The sequence below is a fragment of the Cololabis saira genome, chromosome 8, assembly GCF_033807715.1.
Source record: "Cololabis saira isolate AMF1-May2022 chromosome 8, fColSai1.1, whole genome shotgun sequence".
Classification (NCBI taxonomy): domain Eukaryota; kingdom Metazoa; phylum Chordata; class Actinopteri; order Beloniformes; family Belonidae; genus Cololabis; species Cololabis saira.
In genome coordinates, this window is record NC_084594.1 from 28,605,239 (window position 1) to 28,624,529 (window position 19,291).

Here is a 19,291-nt window from a genome sequence, read left to right on the forward strand (position 1 = left end):
AAAACAAAATCCTTTTATAGTAAATTTTAAAATTACTGTTGCATGACTCTCCTGCTGACAGGGATGATGCATAAATGATGATGTTCTACAACGATGAAATTAACGGCATCAATCATTGAGTGAATAAATGAACAATAGACTGATTTTGAATACTGAGAGGGTTATTTACCCAGGTTAAGCCTCTCTTAAACAATTTGCAAAGCATGTAACACTTGGATAACATTTAATAATGCTCATGATGTATGACCTGAGAAGGGGACACTTTACGAGCATGTCAGTCGATCTACTGAAACAAATTGGATACATGTGTCAGCTCTATGTAAGATTTGAAGTCAAATTGGCCAAGACCAGACTCCCTCTTCTTTTCTTCTTGCTGCACCACTGATCAACCAAAGTGACCACCCAATTTATACTGCTGTTTGTCGCTGTGGTACACTACTTACATTATTCTTTTAGTGTAGCCAATCTTCCCCTGCTGACTACAGTTAAAGATAAAAAAAAAAAAAACTCAGTTACCCCGTTCCCAGTGAGTCACAGTGAATGTATTAAGGGGTTAAATTGTGTCCATGAGCTGCTAAGGATGTGAAGTTGGGTTGTGCAGGAAACAGGGAGAGCTGTTTCCTGTTTTGAATAATAAAAAAAAGCCTGTTGTGCAGCAATCAGACAGGCAGATGGGCGTGCAGGGAACACAAGGCTGGATTATCAATGCAGGAGAATGGACTTTAGAGCCAGAACACTTTACTTTAATATATAATATGATTTTGTCTTAGTAAAATAAAGCTAGTGGGGATCTGATGATTTATTCTGTCTATGATCATAACTTGATTATGTGCTGTGTTATGTAGGTGTTTAGGTGTAACCCATTTCTATTTAAGATATTAATACATTTCCATGTTGTGTCACTTCATTTGGCTATACCTTCGACTTTGTAAATAAACAGGACATTAGAAAATCAAATCATTCCTATAGATCAAATGTTACAGTGATCTCAGTTTTTGATTTTACTATTCTGTGTTTATGTGTCACAAAGCAATTAATGTATATCCTATTCAAAAATGCTGATAGCGATCACACAATCACCTCATGGCCATTCCCATGAATGGCTCCTGTTGATGTCTCATAAATGCATCTGCAGGTTTCATGTACTACCCATTTAAAATGCTTCAGCTATACAAAATGACCTTTGAAATAATCTGGGTTTAAAAAAAACAACATATTTAGTAGGTATTTTAAATACATGGAGGTCAAAGGTTCGTGAAAAGTTATCATTGCCTAGTGTCTCTCTTAATCGGGGTCATCTTCGTAATAGGATTATCACAGAGATTTAAGGTCATTAAAACGCCCCCCCATCAGCTGCAACCTCAACATTTGCTCCGTCGGTGCATCAACCGGAGCAGCAGCCTGCAAACCTTGTAAACAGACTCGAATTTGAGTTGCAGGAGGATGTAAACGTATCCAACCCCGGACTGGACCCGCAGGAGCTGCTGCTGCAGGAGGATGCCAGGGGTTTGTGTCTTATCAAGGCGCGGATCGAGCCTCTGCATTTAGTTTCCAGTCGCGTCCTGCGCGCTTCAGGACGCACAGGCGGATCAGCTGAGCAGCTTCACTGTCGGAGGAAAACAGGCACATCTGTGTTCGCTCGCATTCATTTTTTTCCTCCTCTTTTGGACAATTTAGCAGTTTTCTGCCGGGATTAGATGCTTTTCCAAGTGTTGGGTGTTGAAGCTGCCCCTGTGAACGCGATGTTGGAGATGGTCGCTTCGCAAAAATGAACACAGGTGAGGGTATAGTTCATCCGTTCACTTTGTTTTCGGCATTGTTTGAAGAGCAGAGGAGACTTTATTTATTTATTTTCTTTTCTCTTGAATGTTTTGACTTCTTTATTCGTATTTCATTCTTTTCAAATCCCTGTGAAAAGACTGAAGCCGGCCGGCAGCAGGATGTGAGACAAACCGAAGTGTTACGCAGTATTTTGATCTGTTCTCAGAGGACAAAGTAGTCTAGTTCAGTTGTATTTTATCATGTATTTCCTAACGCTAAATTAAAGACACGCCAACGATTTTTCAGGAAGATTGGGATTTTTAAAGATATTAATAGTTGTCTAATTATTATAATTATCACCTTTGGCCAAACATAACAAAGTAGAATTTAATTATTTTTTTGTTTTGGCGTGTTTGACCCTTTTTCCATGAGAAAGTACCATTCTTACAGCAGTGAAGGCATGCCTGAGAGGGTCTTTCTAACCTGAATCACAGGAAGTGAGTCAGAGAAATCCCTCAGACTTCTTTGTGATTTTTTTTCTTTTTTCCTTTGTTAAAGCATACTCAGTATTATAATGTCATACCATCAGATTTCACCATGACCAGCTGCCGTATCGTGTTTTTGGAAGGTGAATCATCTAACTAATTGACATTAGCTTGGGAAGGCCAGTGAGACCACACATGTCTGTTTATGGCAGCCTAAACCAAAGGTGAGCTGGCTCTGGTGTTGTAATAGCTGCCAGATTTGCTCAGGTTTTGTGTGTATGTGTATTTGCTTTGGCTGAGATTTGGAAAACTTACACACATTTGGAGTTACTATGAATAATGTGTGGTACCTGAAATTGCGCAAGTTAAAAACATGGCTTGCTTTCAATACCCAAACCTGAGCCAGTGCACTTGAGCTGATTGTGGGCCATTACTCATCTATAATTGAACCAAATTAAACTTTTTTTTTTCTCGGTGTGCTTAATCTGCACCTTTATATGCCAAATCATTTTTTTCTACATGGGTGATTGGCACAGTAGATTACCTTACTGAAATTACTTCTTTAGTGAAAGTTCTACATGTTTTGTGAAGAAACACTTCAAACTGTGAACTTACAGATAACTAGATATGACTTCAGCTTATGCCATTTGTGCTTTATTATCTGTAAGTCTTTGAGCAGTTTTAGGTCACAGGAACAGCACATAAATGACCTGTAAGCTATTTTAAAGTACATAATCTTACAGTTTCCTTTTCCTGTTGTTCTTTCAGACTGCAACAAGCCCTCTATTTCTCCAAAGCCAAGAGCTGTTTGTCACGCCAGTCTCAGGCTGCCCTCCCCTCTCACATCTGCAGCCAGGGGTCCTAAACCTTATGTGGCCCCAAAACCTAAAGTCACAGTGCGGCTAAATGGCAACCGGGGAGGGTTCTGTAACGGCAATATATTCACTTCAGATCATGAGGCCAATGAGGATCATGAGACACGAAATGGTCGAAATAAAGTGATTATGGACACATCCCACTCAGAGAAACAATTAAAGCTCAAGATCCTTAAATCCCCACCAACACATTTATACCATTTGTCAAACAGAGAAGAGAGGGAGGAGGAAAAGGACAAAGAAGAGGAAGAAAATGTTATTCAGAAAATGGATGAGGACTGGAGATTACCTGACAGTGCCCTAACAAAGGAAGTGGACTCCTTGGAAACACTTTGGGTCGGAGATGCCAGACTCCCATGTAACTCAGAGGAGGGGGAGAAGATGATTGACACAGAAGTGGCGGAGAACATGGATGCTGAAGGTTGTGATGCGGGCGAGGCACTGGCTGACACAGATGGCCTCTCAGTGGGAGACTTTTCTGTTAATAGCACTGATGAGGAGGGACGCTGCTATTCTGCTGACAGTCAAGACTCAAAGCAAGAAAAGCTTCAGATCAACAAGGATGGAAATACAGCAGAGGATTTATCATGGTCTCTTACAGACGAACCTGGTCATCTTGTCAAAGAAAACATGATGCACGCTGGTGCCAAACACAATATTCTAAAAGAAAAAGAGGAGAAAGAAGAAGAGTCTGGGCGTGACTGCGGTTTCACTTGCAACATCCTGAAGTTGAGGTGTGGCCACAAGGTAAAGGAAAAGGGTGAAAACCGACAGGACATTTGCTTTTATGACTCTGTTCCTGAAAAACAAAAGGCATGTGATACGATGCGAAGACGTGCTGCCTTAGAGAGTGATCGAGCTCATGAACCTTTTTACATCTCTTCAGAGGACATTATTAACACGGAGCTGGGGCCGGAGAGTACACTTACAGAAACTAACATTTCTTCTACAAACAAAAGTGTAGATTTAGATGAGGAAACAGCAGAAAATGGACAAATAGATTACCACTTGGGGGATGAATACTGCAGCGACCACAGTTATCAGAACAAAGTGGGGACGTGTGAGAAAGAGCCATCTGTTCAAGCTGAAGAAGCCAAACTTAATTTACTGGAGGACGTATTGAATCATTTGGGCTGCCAGTCCATGTTCAGGCAGGTATCTGCCTCAGTGCCAACAGACATGGACAGGTCGCTGACTTCTTCTCTCTCAGGAAGTCAGTTGCTTTCCCCAAATAACTCTGACGTCTTCAGAGATCAGGACGACCTGGAGGGTTATATTGTGCCATTTTTGGACGAGACCACTGACGCGGAGCAAGACAACAGCGATGAGCACCTTTACGAGGAGCCAGGACGAGTTTCTAAGGGGGAAAACCTCTTTTCTTTGGATAGCAAAGCCACTGGCATTCGAACATACTCTCTATCACACCGCGTTGCCAATAATGTAGAGGATATGGGAGGGCAGTTTTTTCAGAAGTCCTGCAAAAGTGGAATCGGACAACCTGCGCTGAGCAGCAGTCCCATGTTAAGCTCAACACGACACAGAAGCCTTTCCAAACCGCACTATTTGTCCTTGTACCCCCGTTCAATCTCCATGGAGGGACAGGACCGTCCTCTTTGTGTCTACCGGGAACAAAGGGATGCTCTTTGCCCGTCAGAAAGCTTCTCAAGGTGCTCACCTCTGTCATCCAGTACCGTGTCCACGCCGACATCTCTGGTGGACATCCCACCCCCGTTTGAATTGGCCTACATTACCAAGAAGCCGATAATGAAGAGTTCCCCATCACTTCTCATCGGGTCAGACTTGAAAGAGAAAAACAGGAAAAAGAAATCCTCAATTAAGCGCTTTTTTATGCTTAAATTTGGTCGGAAAACAGAAAACAAGCCAGTGGTGGATGTTAAACCATCCTCTTTTAAATCCTCGGCTGAGTCCAGCCATCACTCACCAAGCAGACTGCTGGACTTAGAGAGACACAGCATTAGTGGCTCTCCACGGCTAAACCAACATTTGTCTAGTAACCGTCAAGTTTCACCTGAAACAGCCTCCACCTTCTTGTTCTACAAGGAGAGTAAAAGGAAAGGGAACTCTGTGGCCTTCCTCAATCGCAGCGTCATCCGTGTGGAGTCCTTTGAGGACCGCTCCCGTGTGCCTTTCATACCCATTCCCCTTACCAAGCCTCGCTCTATCTCCTTCCCCAACACAGATACCTCTGACTATGAGAATATTCCTGCCATCAGCTCAGACTATGAGAATGTCCAGGTGCCACAGTGGCGGACGGCTCGGCAGGTGCCGCTCGCAGACTTCTTCGATCGGCCCAGTCGAGTCATGTCTTCTGTCCATGAGACAGATGGTTATGTGGACATGAGCAGCCTCCCTGGGTTTGAGAAGAAAACTCAGTCGTCTGAACAGGAATCAGAAAGGTATGTAAACACGGGTCAACTGCATGCTCAGGGTGTAAGTGCTCATTTAATTTCATTAGCCGTTTCTCCTGCTTTCTAATGAAAAATGTACACTTAATTTCATGGCCCCTCTTGTTTAAATCAAAATTGAAAGTGACACAAACACATTTTGACAAGATTTAGCTAAATTAAAATCATCATTTACTGCAATATATTGACTCTTTTGTAGCAAATGGATTTATATGAATTCTTTGATTATAAAATCGGATTGCATTTGAGTATACGGAACGAGATTTATTTTATTTGGATTATAATTTAACTGAACTGGCCTGTGTTTAATTGGAAATGTGTTGAATTTCTTTACTTTAAGCTCCCTGAGATTACATTTATTGTGAATAAATGCTATATATGCGTTTTAATGAGCTTTAGTTGAATATTCAGATGCAGAAATGTATAATAATTCCAACACAGGGGTGTTCCAATCCCATTTTCCTGCACCTGAGTCCTAGTCCAGGTCATTAGATTTTGAGTATTGAGAATACAGGAACATGTGAATGATTCCTGCTGTTACTGCAGCTGAGAGTGGTTTCTGTGTAGTGGATGGGCCTACAGCAGCACTGGCTGGTTGCTGAGTGAGGACAATGCAAGCCTCCAAGTTAGTCAATAAAAGTCTTCAATAACACCTTAAATAAGTTACGCGTTCTGCAAACTCATTAACCTCCTAAGACCTGGTGTACTATGGAGGATTTTTTGTGCCAAAATTAAATAAATAAATACATCATTAATTAATTAAATTGGGAATTAAATATATCATTAATTAATTAAATGTGTCATTAATTAATTAAAATTAGAATGAAATATGTCATTAATTAATTAAAATACAATTCATTTTAAGTAAAAATATATATTTATTGTTTCAGCATTTAATTAATTAATGACACATTTAATTAATGATTTCGTATTGCGTGTGAATCATGAAATGTAAAACTGCATTTAATTAATTAATGACACATTTAATTAATGATTTCGTGTTGCTGAATCATGAAATGTAAATGTAAAACTGTCAGTTTCACTCGTCAAACTCAGTGGGCGGATTCCAAACACCTGATTGGTTCCCCTGGACATCAAGTCAAGGCAAATCGAATCCACATAATGGATTGTTGCAGGGCTTCGGGACACATTCCGATAAACTAGGGCCGCGTTCAGACTGCAGGCAAATCTGATTCATATCTGATTCCTTCTCATATCCGATTTTCAGGGCTGACTGTCCACACTGTTTTTAGCAAGTGTCCAAATCGGATCTGGCTCTGTTCAGACTGAGCCACATCATTGACTGATCTGACGGGTTGCTGTAGCAACGACGTCGGAGCGGAGGTGTCACCCATGGTGTATTGTGTGAAGTCATATGTATTTTTTATATATATTAAAAAAAATCCCAAAATATCTGTACCGTTTCTGATTGGCACTGCGCATCATTTTTAGACATAATAATGAACGCATACCGTAAAAGTTGTGTCTCGGCGGAGGGACCCGGCGTCCCAGAGAAAAGTGTTCAGAACAAAACCACCAGCAAACTAACAAACCAACCAACAAAGCTCAGAGTTAACAAAACGAACCAGAAATATTATAACTATAATAATATATAATAACTATATATATATATATATATATATATATATATATATATATATATATATATATATATATATATATATATATATATATAATAACTATAATACAACTCTATTAAAATAGAAAATAGAAAACATGTTATTATTGCAGGTTTAACATAGGTTTTGAGCATATGGGTATTATATTTCCATCATTAGGGAGAACCCCTATGACAGAATCATCACTGTCTAATGTTCTATCTAATGACAGAATTATCACTGTTTCAGCAGGTCTCTTAGGTTTATAATTCAGATTAATTTTCGTTTACATATAACATTGTTTGTAGTCATTTTAGTGCAATTTAAAGCTTATTTCTACAAATAAAATCAGCACTGTAGGCAGCGATCTTGGACCAGCGGCCACTCTGATTGGTCCAGCAAGCTCACGTGACAATGTCGAAACACTTTGTGTCAACTCCGCCTCTGGAAATAGTTCCACTTTTAAAACGTCGTTTGTGAAGCCAGGTTCCCGAGATCGGACTTCGACGACTAGATAAATGCTTGGCATCAATAGCTGTGTATGTTGAAGTGAATGGCATGAGATAAAAAGTCGTGCGCACGAGATAACAATTTCCATGTCACCTCCAGGGCTCCGTACAGACCAAAGCAGTGGATTCCACTAGATTTGCGTTAGCTCCGCCCACTGAGTTTGACGAGTGAAACTGACAGTTTTACATTTACATTTCATGATTCAGCAACACGAAATCATTAATTAAATGTGTCATTAATTAATTAAATGCAGTTTTACATTTCATGATTCACACGCAACACGAAATCATTAATTAAATGTGTCATTAATTAATTAAATGCTGAAACAATAAATATATATTTTTACTTAAAATGAATTGTATTTTAATTAATTAATGACATATTTCATTCTTATTTTAATTAATGAATGACACATTTAATTAATTAATGATATATTTCATTCCCAATTTAATTAATTAATGATGTATTTATTTATTTAATTTTGGCACAAAAAATCCTCCATAGGTGTACACACATGTGGACGTTAAATGTGTTGTTGTCTATGTCATATCGAATTTATTAACGTGGGCCCAAAGCAACAAGACAAGAAAAAACATTTCACCAGGCCTTTGGGAGGTTAAATATAGCCACAAAGTTGCTAAGTTTGCAGCACTGAGATCAGCCAAGAAGCTCCAACTGCTATAGTTGAAGATTACTCATACAAACGCCAAAGATTAAACTTCCGGGATGAGGCTCATCCGGAAGAAAGAAAGGTTTGTTGCATTTCCTGAACTGGCTGCTAGACTCTGGCTCAAAAAGTGAGTCAATCTCCACTGACTTCCATATTAAAATGTCCAACTTCCAAACGTTTTGGTCTCAAACGTTTGATTTCACACCCATGACAACTCTGACGGGGTCAATTATTTGTATCGCATCAGGTCAATTTATATAAAGCAATACAATTATTTTGCATGATTGACAGTTAGATCAACCAATGGCTATCACTTCGTCATCCATAATCATCATACTACCATGCATAGCGTAGCAAAAAGCAGTTTGTACCAACCCAGCATCAGTTAAATGCAACAGTAATTTTTGATTTTGCCATCGAGTCAACATGTGAAACTATATATTCTGCTGTAAATGTCGGCAGCTGATGGACATATGTTGGGCATCTTTATCTTGGCTTACTGGGCAACATGGTTTCACTCATAAAAAGAAAAAAAAAGCTTTAAAAGCAATTTTCAGAAACCAATGTGTCATGTGACTTAATGCTTCATCCACTGTTTTTTTTTTTACAGTCTATTGTCTACTCCTCGCCTGACATAAACTGTAACTGTAAATGGTGAAACTTATTGATATACAATAAATAAACGAATAATGTAATTTAGTGAAATAAAAATCATTTCCACCTGATCTTGATCATCACTTCATTGGCCATGACAATGACCCAAAAGAATAAGTAGACCCCTTGGTTTGCAGCATTAGCAAAGTTTATCCGTTCTTCTCTTGAAGAACAATCTCACACAAGCCTGAATATTATAATAGTAATAATAATAGTACAAGGCTTTTTTGTTTTTTTGTTTTGCAACATGTACCTCATACGTCAAACATTTTATGCGATTATTTTATGCAAGATGATTCAATGGGACTTAACAGTCACCATTCAAGTCTAGCAAAGCTTGCAAATCATTTGATTTGCAGCACACACCTTACAAAGAAAGTTCTGTCTACAGATGTCTGTTGGACCTTTTTCCAGCTCCTTTTGGGCAAAAAAGCAATACAACACCCGAAACAAATTCCTGAATCCTAAATTTAATTTCATAGTTTTCATTACCAAACCTGTGCACTGGTCTGACTGAAAAAAGATCAACACTTCTAGCATTCTCAGGGGTTCCCTGCAAGTGTATATTTGGGCATCATATTGATGGACATCCTCTCTGAGATCCCCTCCACCGTTTCCACCAAGCACGAGTCTTTTATTCTTATTACTTCTTGGTCACTGTATATGTTTCATAATGTCTACAGGGAGATGGATTTACCCTTACCCTTAGATTTCTGTGATCGCTGTGGACGCGTATGTGGTGATCAGTGGTAGAGAGGAAGCCCCTTTAGCCTTGCAGTGAGATTTAATATACTCCAGTTGTTATCTGTCACTGTGTTGTTGGGGCATGTTGGGTGAGAAAAGAAGAAATGCTGGTATGGGGGTGGTCTCTTTAGATCTAGGTGAAAACAGACTGGTTTCATCCATAAACCATCTGTTTAGGTGCAGAAACAGACTCCTCTTTGGATGATGTTGAAAGTAGTGGCACGTAGGTCCCTGTTGTGGTTCAATTCGTTGGTATGATCAACCATTCTTTGCTGACATGAACCCAACTCCCCCCCTTCATTCATACTGGTGGTGCCCATATTATACAGGCTGCTCAAGATGATTAATAGTCAGAGCGTTTTGGACTCATTGCTCTTCTCCAACCAGTCAGGAACAACAATCTGAGATACAATCTCAGTGTTCTGTAGTCAGCAGTTGTTCTCCACAGAGCTCCTCTTTGCTCTGCTTTAGTGTTTTTATTACTGTATGTGCAAACAGAACAGAACAACATGAGGTTTAAATCATTAATTCTGGTTCAAAGCATGACCAAATTTGGTTTGATTTTAAATATCCATTCTCATTGTTATGCCCTCTGATACCTACCGAGATGTAATATTTGGTGCTGTAAATGTTGTAATATATAACTTAATTATGTATAATTAGGATACATAATAATAATATATCTGCTACTGTTTACATTGCAAAAACAGCGTAATATTCCTGACTGTAGTATTGGTTGTTTGCCAATTGGATTAAAAAAAAATGTCTTCATTAGAATTTTTAAACCTCGCAAAATAGTCTTAAATAGTCTTTTAATTTTCTTGAAAATGTATTTCTGCAGTGTAGGGTGTGATCTTAATTCTTTCTATATCAAACAATACATTTTCTGATCTACTGTGTATGTAAGACCCATGAAAAGCTCATATAGTTATACCAGAGTATAAAGTGAATTAAAATAAAGACAAAAAATCGCAAAAGTATCAAATTTAACAACACAGTGGTCACATTTTGGACATTGTTGTTTTCAGAAAAATACAGTCAGAACTGATCCAGTTATGTTAACAGACATAAGGAACAAACCTTAAAAGCAAGTGATAATTTTGTCTGTGAACTGCTGTTTACAGCAATCAGAAGAAACCCATTATTAAACAACTGAAGATTGCTGCTGTCAAAACATTCATAGTTCAAAGCTTTCTTTACCATATTATTTCAGTAAAGAAGCCTGAACATCAGTTTATCTGCGTTTTATATATATTTTTTAATTGACAAAGTATTTGTTCATAGCATATATACCAAATATAGAGTTTAATTGGATGTATTTACAGAATGTATTTTCTTATAGTGCCTTGAGATGACTTTTGTTGTGTGTTTGCGCTATTTAATAAACTGAACTGAAATGAACAGGAAGATAACTGTTCAAGGTTCAGTTACTTCTGTAGCTTCCCCTCTCACACAGATTCGACAGAACACAAAGGACAGTAAAAAGTCTCTAGAGGTGAAAACATTTATATCTTTCTTGAACTGATAACAGCTAAATACATTATATTACTGTAAGTGTAATCCAAAGTAATAGGTTAATTAAAATACTGATTGTTCAAGAAGCTGACATGCCCAACTAAAGGATAACTGGAGTCCAGTAGCCTTCAAGTCAAGTCTTTTAGGGTTACAATGACCTGGATGGCTGAGAATGTACTCCAGCAACATGCTTCAACATGTACAGAAGTGTATCTGTCACTAGTACATTTTTACATAGTCACATTGTACTTGGCACCAATGAATTGTTAAATCGATGTGACATTTTGTTTCAAAACACTACAGGTCCTACAAAAACAAGTCTCAAAGTTTTACAGTGGTATAAAAATCAATTAAGATAAATTCTCAGATGCACCATTTCTCTCTCTGCACAGGTACATATTTTTTTTCCGTTTTTGTAACCCTTATTGAAGGAGGTATCACAGTGCACAACAACAAAAATATACTGTTTTGCAAACAAAAAACCCTTAGTTTTAGGTGTAAAATTAAGAAGATATATTTTTAATGTGTGTGTCTAAACTACAACTTTGATAGCTTTTTTTTTAACCATTTTAAACTACAGCATTACAGAGATACAAAACGCTGGAAAATGTTACAAAAGTATTTGCAGATCAATATCCACAAAAAAGGAGGACATTTGGATTTGTTGTTAGCCTCCAGTAAACATCACATTAAGCACAAAAGCAGTTCTGAAAAAGGTACACGAGGCCCAAAAGATAACAATATAACATCTGCAGAAATCTCTACGACACCCTGAAGTTTATTTTCACGGCTTCACCATAAGAAAAGTATTGAATGTAAACCGTACAATTTATTTAAAGACATTCTATGAGTTAACTCAATCACAAGTTCATGTTTATAACCGATAGATGCACCTATCATGTAACCTCCCGTGGATTTATCACTTTTAATAGAGGTCCACTACACTCTTTGGACAATTTTCTAAGTGAATGTTTAGGGAATATAATCAGAGTACTGCAATGTCTGGATGTACAGTCGAGTCATTGGTTGTAGCTGTTAATTTAACAAAAGCCTGAGGAAGCCATATCAGCAGATAGTTTTGAAAATGTATCATCTATGCCTTCACCGGAGATGTAGCCTGAGGAAAAGCACAAGTAATATTTTTTTAAACCTCTTAGAATTTATTTGCCTTCAGCTGTCATCCAACATGGCAGACAAGTGAGAAGTGGTAGTCGCACTTTAGAAGTGATACTAAAGTCAAGTGTAGAAACTGTTCATATTGTAGTTCTGTGTTTCAAGCATCCTCGGGTTCTCGTTCAGTTTCCAGTACGTGGTAATGAGCCATGTAGATCTAAAGTGCATTGATGCAGAGACATGAACAGCCCCCATATGTTGCTCATATGTAGTTAATTTGTATCTCAGTGGGGTTTAATCCACTGGCACTTGAAGTGAAAACTGCAGAAATGTTGGCATTTGTACATATAGAAGACTATACTGCATGAGCGATGTAACTTAAGCACATGTTTTTATTTGATACACATACGTTCCCCACTGAACTGCATTCATTAACATATGCATTTGGGTTCCCTGCAGAAGAAAATGTCGTAGCATAAAATATCGACATTGGTCCCTGGTCGTGCACAGTCGTCACCGCAGGCCTTTCAGGAGCAGTTTATTGCTTTTTTGTAGACCTACAATGTTTTATTTATTCACATTTTGTGCTTGTACTGAACTAGTTTATTATAGTGATATATCCATGAAGAGGATCTTGAAGAACCATAAAGATGGCTTTGATGGTGAAATGAAATCCAGCTGATTTATAGAATGAAGGAACAGAAAACAGCTCATAGAAAATAAAAAAATAACACATCTCAAGCTTTCAGACCTAAGTGTTTTTTTTATTGTTATAAAGGTTAGAAAACTGGCTTTTTCTAAAGTTTGACATGTAACAACCATTATACCACAACATGAGAATATTCTGTTGAATAGGCCCTTCTTCTGCTCAGGTCAATAGGGACGTGCAAAGTTAGAGGTGTCCTTTGATCCAGATCACCGTCAGGGAATCCTTTAAGTCTTGTGGATTTAGGGTTTGACCTCCATGGATTGAGCTTGTTCGGACACATCCTGAGAATGCTTAATCAGATGGGTGTGTTTGGTCTGCAACAACATTTTGGTATGTAGTATGTCTTAAAGAAAGATCAGCATGAATGCCAGGATCTGAGGTTTCATAACAGATAATTGTACTATGTGATAATCAAAGTTTTTCAAATCAAATTAAAGATTTGCTGCTTTGAACCCTTTCTGCACTTGTTATCTCACACGTAGAAGGTTCCTGGTTCACACTTCAGAGGTCTTTTCTGGGTTCAGTTTCTGTGTGCCTGTTCAGGTTTTCTTCAGTACTTTGTATTTCTCTCTGCAATAATCTCCAATGGTTGACCTTTTTAAAATGACTGTAGAAATCAGTGTGGTGTGTGGCTTGTGATCGGTCTAGAATGACCACTCACCTCATGACAGCTGGGATGGGCTCCGGTCCTCTGTAATCTTGAATAGGATGAAGCAGGTATCTAAAGGATGGATTGCAGTTAACAGAGTTGATATTCAAATGTTTTTACCGTCCACCAGAGTCAGACTGACTGTTACTACTCCTTTCTAGTCTTTGGACTTTGGTAAACTAAATATCTGTTGGCTGCATGTGGTGGAAACAACAATTTCTTCTGGGGGCAGCAGAGCCAGTGACTCGCAGAAATTGAACAAACTGACAACAAAAGCTGACTTTGTGTTGGGGACTGTTCTGGAGTCTCTAGGGCTGATTGAAAAAGGAAGACTCCTGCATAAAATGAAAAATATTGGACAACACTGCACATCCTCCTCAAGACATAATAATTAGACAACGGAGATTCTCTAGTGAGACACTTCTTCAGTCTTACTGCAGTACAGATCGCTACAGAGGATCATTTCCAGCCACAGCTACAACACACTGCAATGATTGTATAACAGTGTCTGTATTACTGATTGATAGCTGTATGAAGATCATAAAATTACATATCTTTATGTGGTCATCGTAAAAAAATATGGTATTTAAATTACAGTAAAAAAAAACAATCCAATCAGATTTTTAACTGTTGGCTGATACTCCACTAGAAACAAATGCCTATTTGAATGATGTACAGGATATTGATATATACTGATGCAAAAATTGGCAAAAAAAGCAACATATTGCTTATTACAATAAATACAGCATTTCTGTAGTATTTATGCACCCTTGAATCTTATTTATGTCCAAACACAGGCATTGCAATATAATTTGTTTCCTTTTTTTCTTAACACATACAAACAATGTAGCAGTGTCACATTGTTTCTCAGTCTGACTCTACATTCATGGCTGTGTACAATATCATGTTCTGATTTGGGCTGCCCTTTTCTCTCCCTACAGTGCCTATACAGAAGCCTATGTGTGCCCTATGGCTGTCAGTCCACAAACTGGTTCAGTGGGCAACGGTCGAGGAGAGACCTTGGGTGACGAGGACCAAGGACGCACCTCCGAGGAGGAAGATGGGACAGTGGACAACTATGACAGACAGGTTGGCTTGAAGCTGGAGTAAAGATGAAAAAAAAAATACTGTGTAAATCTGCAAAAAGAAAAAAAAAGCTTTTACACATTTTCCTCATGTATTGCTTACAAAATCACTTTTCATGTTATGTTAATTATACATCTTAAAGGATATGCCATCTGCAGAACAAGGTACAGGCAGCAAGACTTAAAATGAATGGATTTTAATGGACCCCTACAAGGCGTTCCTCATTTTTTTTTTAAATGTCTGTGAGTTAGACAAGCTGTGAAGAGAAGTTGAAATCAGGCCAACATGATTTAGGCCAGGACAAAGGAGGTCAAAACGTTAGTGCTAATACAAATAAAGAATATGACTGTTCACAGCCTGATGGTCGATCCAGAGCCTTTTACATCGTGAAAGAGCTGGTGGACACAGAACGCTTGTAAGTATACATTTTTAATATTTCTTTTGAAACATACTTATGCACCAAAAGTAACCTGTACTATCCTGATGAAACATCTTTTTTGTTTTTCTCTGTCCGTAGACATGTGACTGCGCTCAAGCTGCTCCAGGAAGTGAGTGATGTTTCCGTACCATTTTTCATAAAACAGGTCCAATTTGTGTCTCCTGAATTTATCAAGATAATCACCATGTGCAACATTTAACTTAGGGGTTTGTGCTTGGTGCAAAACCCTCTTTTAATGTGAAATTAAATATTATCAGAATTCAAGAACTCTTGGCAGGCATGGGCATTGTAGCTCATTGCATCTGTTGTTACAAAGTGCAAAACTGTATGAAGAAAGTACAGTATATAATGACTCAGGAAATGGGATTTCCTGGTCTTGCAGTAAGAAATGTATTGCTGATTTTGCCAATATTTATCAACAACATGTCTTACATTTTTTGAATGGCGGTGAGAGTTGTGTAAGAAGAAGGCACAGTTGAGAGTAAATGATGGAGGGGCGGAGTATCTCCAACTTCATTCATTTATATTTTAGGTCAGAGGAAAGTGCTTTTTTTTAAATATTTAATTCTTATTATGCTGAAGGAAATTAGTTTGAGTATGTCCTCTTTATTAAAACTGTTGCAACAAACAAATGTTTGCATGTTGAATTAGAGTTTCCATGATTACATAAATGAATGTCTTTACAACCAAAACATTAGGATGTCGCTAATCTCATTTTTTTCAGCTCAGATTTAGGTCTAATATTTTTATGTTTCAGTGTCTCTCGACTGACAACAAAATGTAATTTCCGTGCATTTGGATTAACTGGTTTAGTGTGCCCAGAGTCTGAACTCTGTGTCATGATTTTTTCTGGTGGCCCCCCCTTTGGTTTATAAGCACATTTTTGTGCCGACTGGCAGGCCGATCTCTGTTATTGCAAATTCTCCTCATTGTCACTGCTCTGCTGTGATTCAAAGTTGGTCTGGCCTTGGGGGCCCCCTTCTGGCTCAGGGGCCCAAGCATTTGCCTGATATGCCTGTTGGCAAGCGGCCCCTCTGATTATGCTAACAGTGTCCAAGCATTCATATTTTTCATTCATTCATACTCTGCCCCTCCTGCAATGGCGCCCCCCCCACTTTGGGAGCCACTGGATATTTCCGGTTCTCTTCTTTGTTCTTTTCTGCTCTGGTTTGGCTAGTTCTCTGCTGTTGTTTCAGGACTTGTGTTTTTGTTGATCTTCTGAAATGTTCTTTTTGTCTTTGTGGAGTCTCTGTTCTTTGCTCGGTTTAATTTAATCTTTGCCCTGTTTCCTGTTTTACTTTGAAAGTGTTTGTCTTTCCTTCCTTATCTGCTAGTTATTGCCAACTGTGTTTTGTTGTCTTCCCTGAATCGTTTCACCTACTTGTCCGTATATATTTTCCTGTCTTTTCCCCTTCCCCTGCCACTCCATTGTCATTCAGTTGGTCTTAGTTTTTTTCTTTTATTCTTCTGAAAAAGAGACTTATTAGTAGGGGTGTAACAATATATCGTGCCACAAAATTTCGTGATACAAAAACGTCACAATACGTGTCGTGGAGGTGAAAAAGTGTATCGCGATATTGGAATATTAATATTAATCTATTGTGTTGACTAGTAACGCGCATCCGAAAAAAGAAGAAAGTCAAATCATACATGAGAGAAACTATTCAGTTTGTGGCAAAATATTTGTACTTGTATGAAACTGAAGATGCATAATGCAAACCTGACATTTACTTTTAGTTCAGTTTGTGGAAAATGGTCGGCCTGGCTTTCTCTTTAAAACTTAAACAGTTATAAAGCATTACAAACTGGAACAATAGGGCAAACGCACAGCATTGTTTTGTATTTTGTGTTTTTCAAATAAAAGACCATTTTTTCCAGTCATATGTTCCTCATTCAAGGTTGTTAAAAAAATACTGCTATAATATCGTATTGTATCGTTATCGTGACCTCAATATCGTGTATCGTACCGTATCGTGAGATTAGTGTATCGTTACACCCCTACTTATTAGATGTGCATGTCTCCATGTATCTTGCATTTGGGTTCTCCACATCTCAGTCCTAACACTGGCTCTGAGGAGACACTAGCATGGACAACCAGGACAGAGGGGCACAAAGGAAATCAAGCCTGAAGTTTACATACAAGGAATACAAGTTTCAAACTAAAACAGGAAATAAAACAAACCAGATAACATAAAACAGAAGAACAAAAAAGGAGGACAGGAAAACAAGACTTGACCAAACAGGAGAACTGCAAAAGAACCAAGAAGCCATGAGCAAAGGGTTGAAACATTCTGCAGCTTGAGAAAGTAAAAGGATTTGCTTATGGGTTTCCCAAAAGTGATAACTGAAGAGGGAACATTTCTGCCTTGGTTTTTTTTAAACTCTGTGTTAAGGGATTAAATCAGAGAACTAATCCACTGAGCTACAAAAGCTCATGTACTCATTGCTCTCTGACATGATTGGTTAATTAGCTGTCAAAGAACGGATTGTAAACAGAAATCAAAAATAAAAAACATCGGAAAGTGTTATGTTGGAGTACAATAAAGTACCTTTAACTGTACCATAAACTACATTCCTCCATGTACCAGGACTTTAGGGAAGCAGTGGGCTCAGCAGTTGGGGATCAAGGTCAGCCAGTGTTGGTTGATGAGAGGCTTCGAGAGATTCTCAATGAGCTGCCTGATGTTTACAATCTGCACTGCAAAATCCTCACTGAGCTGGAGAATCGAATCCGACACTGGTGAGAGATGGGACATCATACAACACGGTCAAAGAGAAAATAATGACACTCATTAAACATATATTATAACTAGAACAATGTTCCCTTCCACACGCTCCGTAATGGGACTCAGAGATTAATATGCAGAGTGGTGCACAGTGCTTCCCCCTCACATTTATATGTCCATCTCTCCGTTCAGGGAAGACAACCCAAGGATTGCTGACATATTCCTGTCCAGGAGAGCAGAGTTTGTAGTTTTCACAACCTACATCGGCCACTATGACAGAAGCATGAGTTTACTGGAGGACAGCTGCCAGACTTCGCCGGCCTTCGCAGCCATCGCTCAAACGTTTGAGGTCAGAATCAAACACATACACACATTATTTCTGTCAACATTTGGAATATTATGCATTAAAACAAAGCTGTGATATTAATCAGTTTCTCTGAAAGTCAAAAAAACACTAATTTATGAATACATTTATTTATCTCCACACCAACTCTGTCCTCATTTTTTCTGAATACACCCTCTCATATAAATAATTTTTCTTGTTTAATGATCCTTCTCTAATACACAAATGAGGAAGATGCATTTCATATCACTTGGCTTGCCAGCAGAGAAAGTCTGTTGCTCTGAATGATTAGTGGGGCTTTTTCCCAGCTCTTCCACCACTTCCACAGCAATGATATGGATTTGTGGGTAATAAGAGAATCACTTGATATTGCAGTCTACATTTGTGTTTGGTAGGAAATGTCTTGCAGTAGGCAGCAGTCAGAGCACTCAGTCTAGAGAGTCGGGGAGGAGCTCTGCCGGGAAGTTACGTTAACACCTATTCAGAATGTTCACCATCTTTAAACTTCTCCTACCTTAAAAAGGTCATGTCAGTTTAAGTAAATGCTTTAAGATGTATATTTACAGCCGAGCACCGGATACTTATTTACTTTATTTAGAAAAGGTGAAAACAACAACAACAAAAAAAGGTGTTTTATTCCATCTGTATGGCCAACAGTGTATTTTATATTGCAGACTGCCTGTATAACGGTCCGTTGTAAAACGGTGTATCATATGAGCCTGAACCGCTCTGAAATTTAGGTTTGAGCTGTTTTATTCAGAACTCATACATTTTTCTAACCAGTCAGCAAGTAATATTGCAATAGAAACTATAATGGTAACAAATATAAAATATTGTTGTTTAGTGAACCAAAATATTGTCTGTTCACTTTCCGCAGTTTTATTCACAATCAAATATTATCCAGTCGACCACTAACTTCAGAGTCTGGCAGGGATCAATTTTAAGGGTGCTGTCGTTTATCCCCTCC

General features: G+C 38.4%; 1 protein-coding gene across 2 annotated transcripts in view; it reads left to right on the forward strand.

Annotated features, from left to right (window-relative positions):
• The first annotated feature begins 1,452 nt into the window (after positions 1-1,452).
• The window catches only part of LOC133448764 (FYVE, RhoGEF and PH domain-containing protein 5-like), a 31,738-nt gene continuing 13,899 nt past the window's right edge, over positions 1,453-19,291 (forward strand). The window contains exons 1-7 of one of the 2 annotated variants that reach the window (XM_061727614.1): positions 1,453-1,778; positions 3,015-5,538; positions 14,672-14,819; positions 15,173-15,231; positions 15,334-15,364; positions 17,844-17,995; positions 18,174-18,330. In XM_061727614.1, the coding sequence (XP_061583598.1) occupies positions 1,769-1,778; positions 3,015-5,538; positions 14,672-14,819; positions 15,173-15,231; positions 15,334-15,364; positions 17,844-17,995; positions 18,174-18,330 (3,081 nt within the window). In that variant the 5' untranslated portion in view covers positions 1,453-1,768. The remainder of the gene's footprint in view (positions 1,779-3,014; positions 5,539-14,671; positions 14,820-15,172; positions 15,232-15,333; positions 15,365-17,843; positions 17,996-18,173; positions 18,331-19,291) is intronic. The other variant, XM_061727613.1, reaches the window with a different exon arrangement.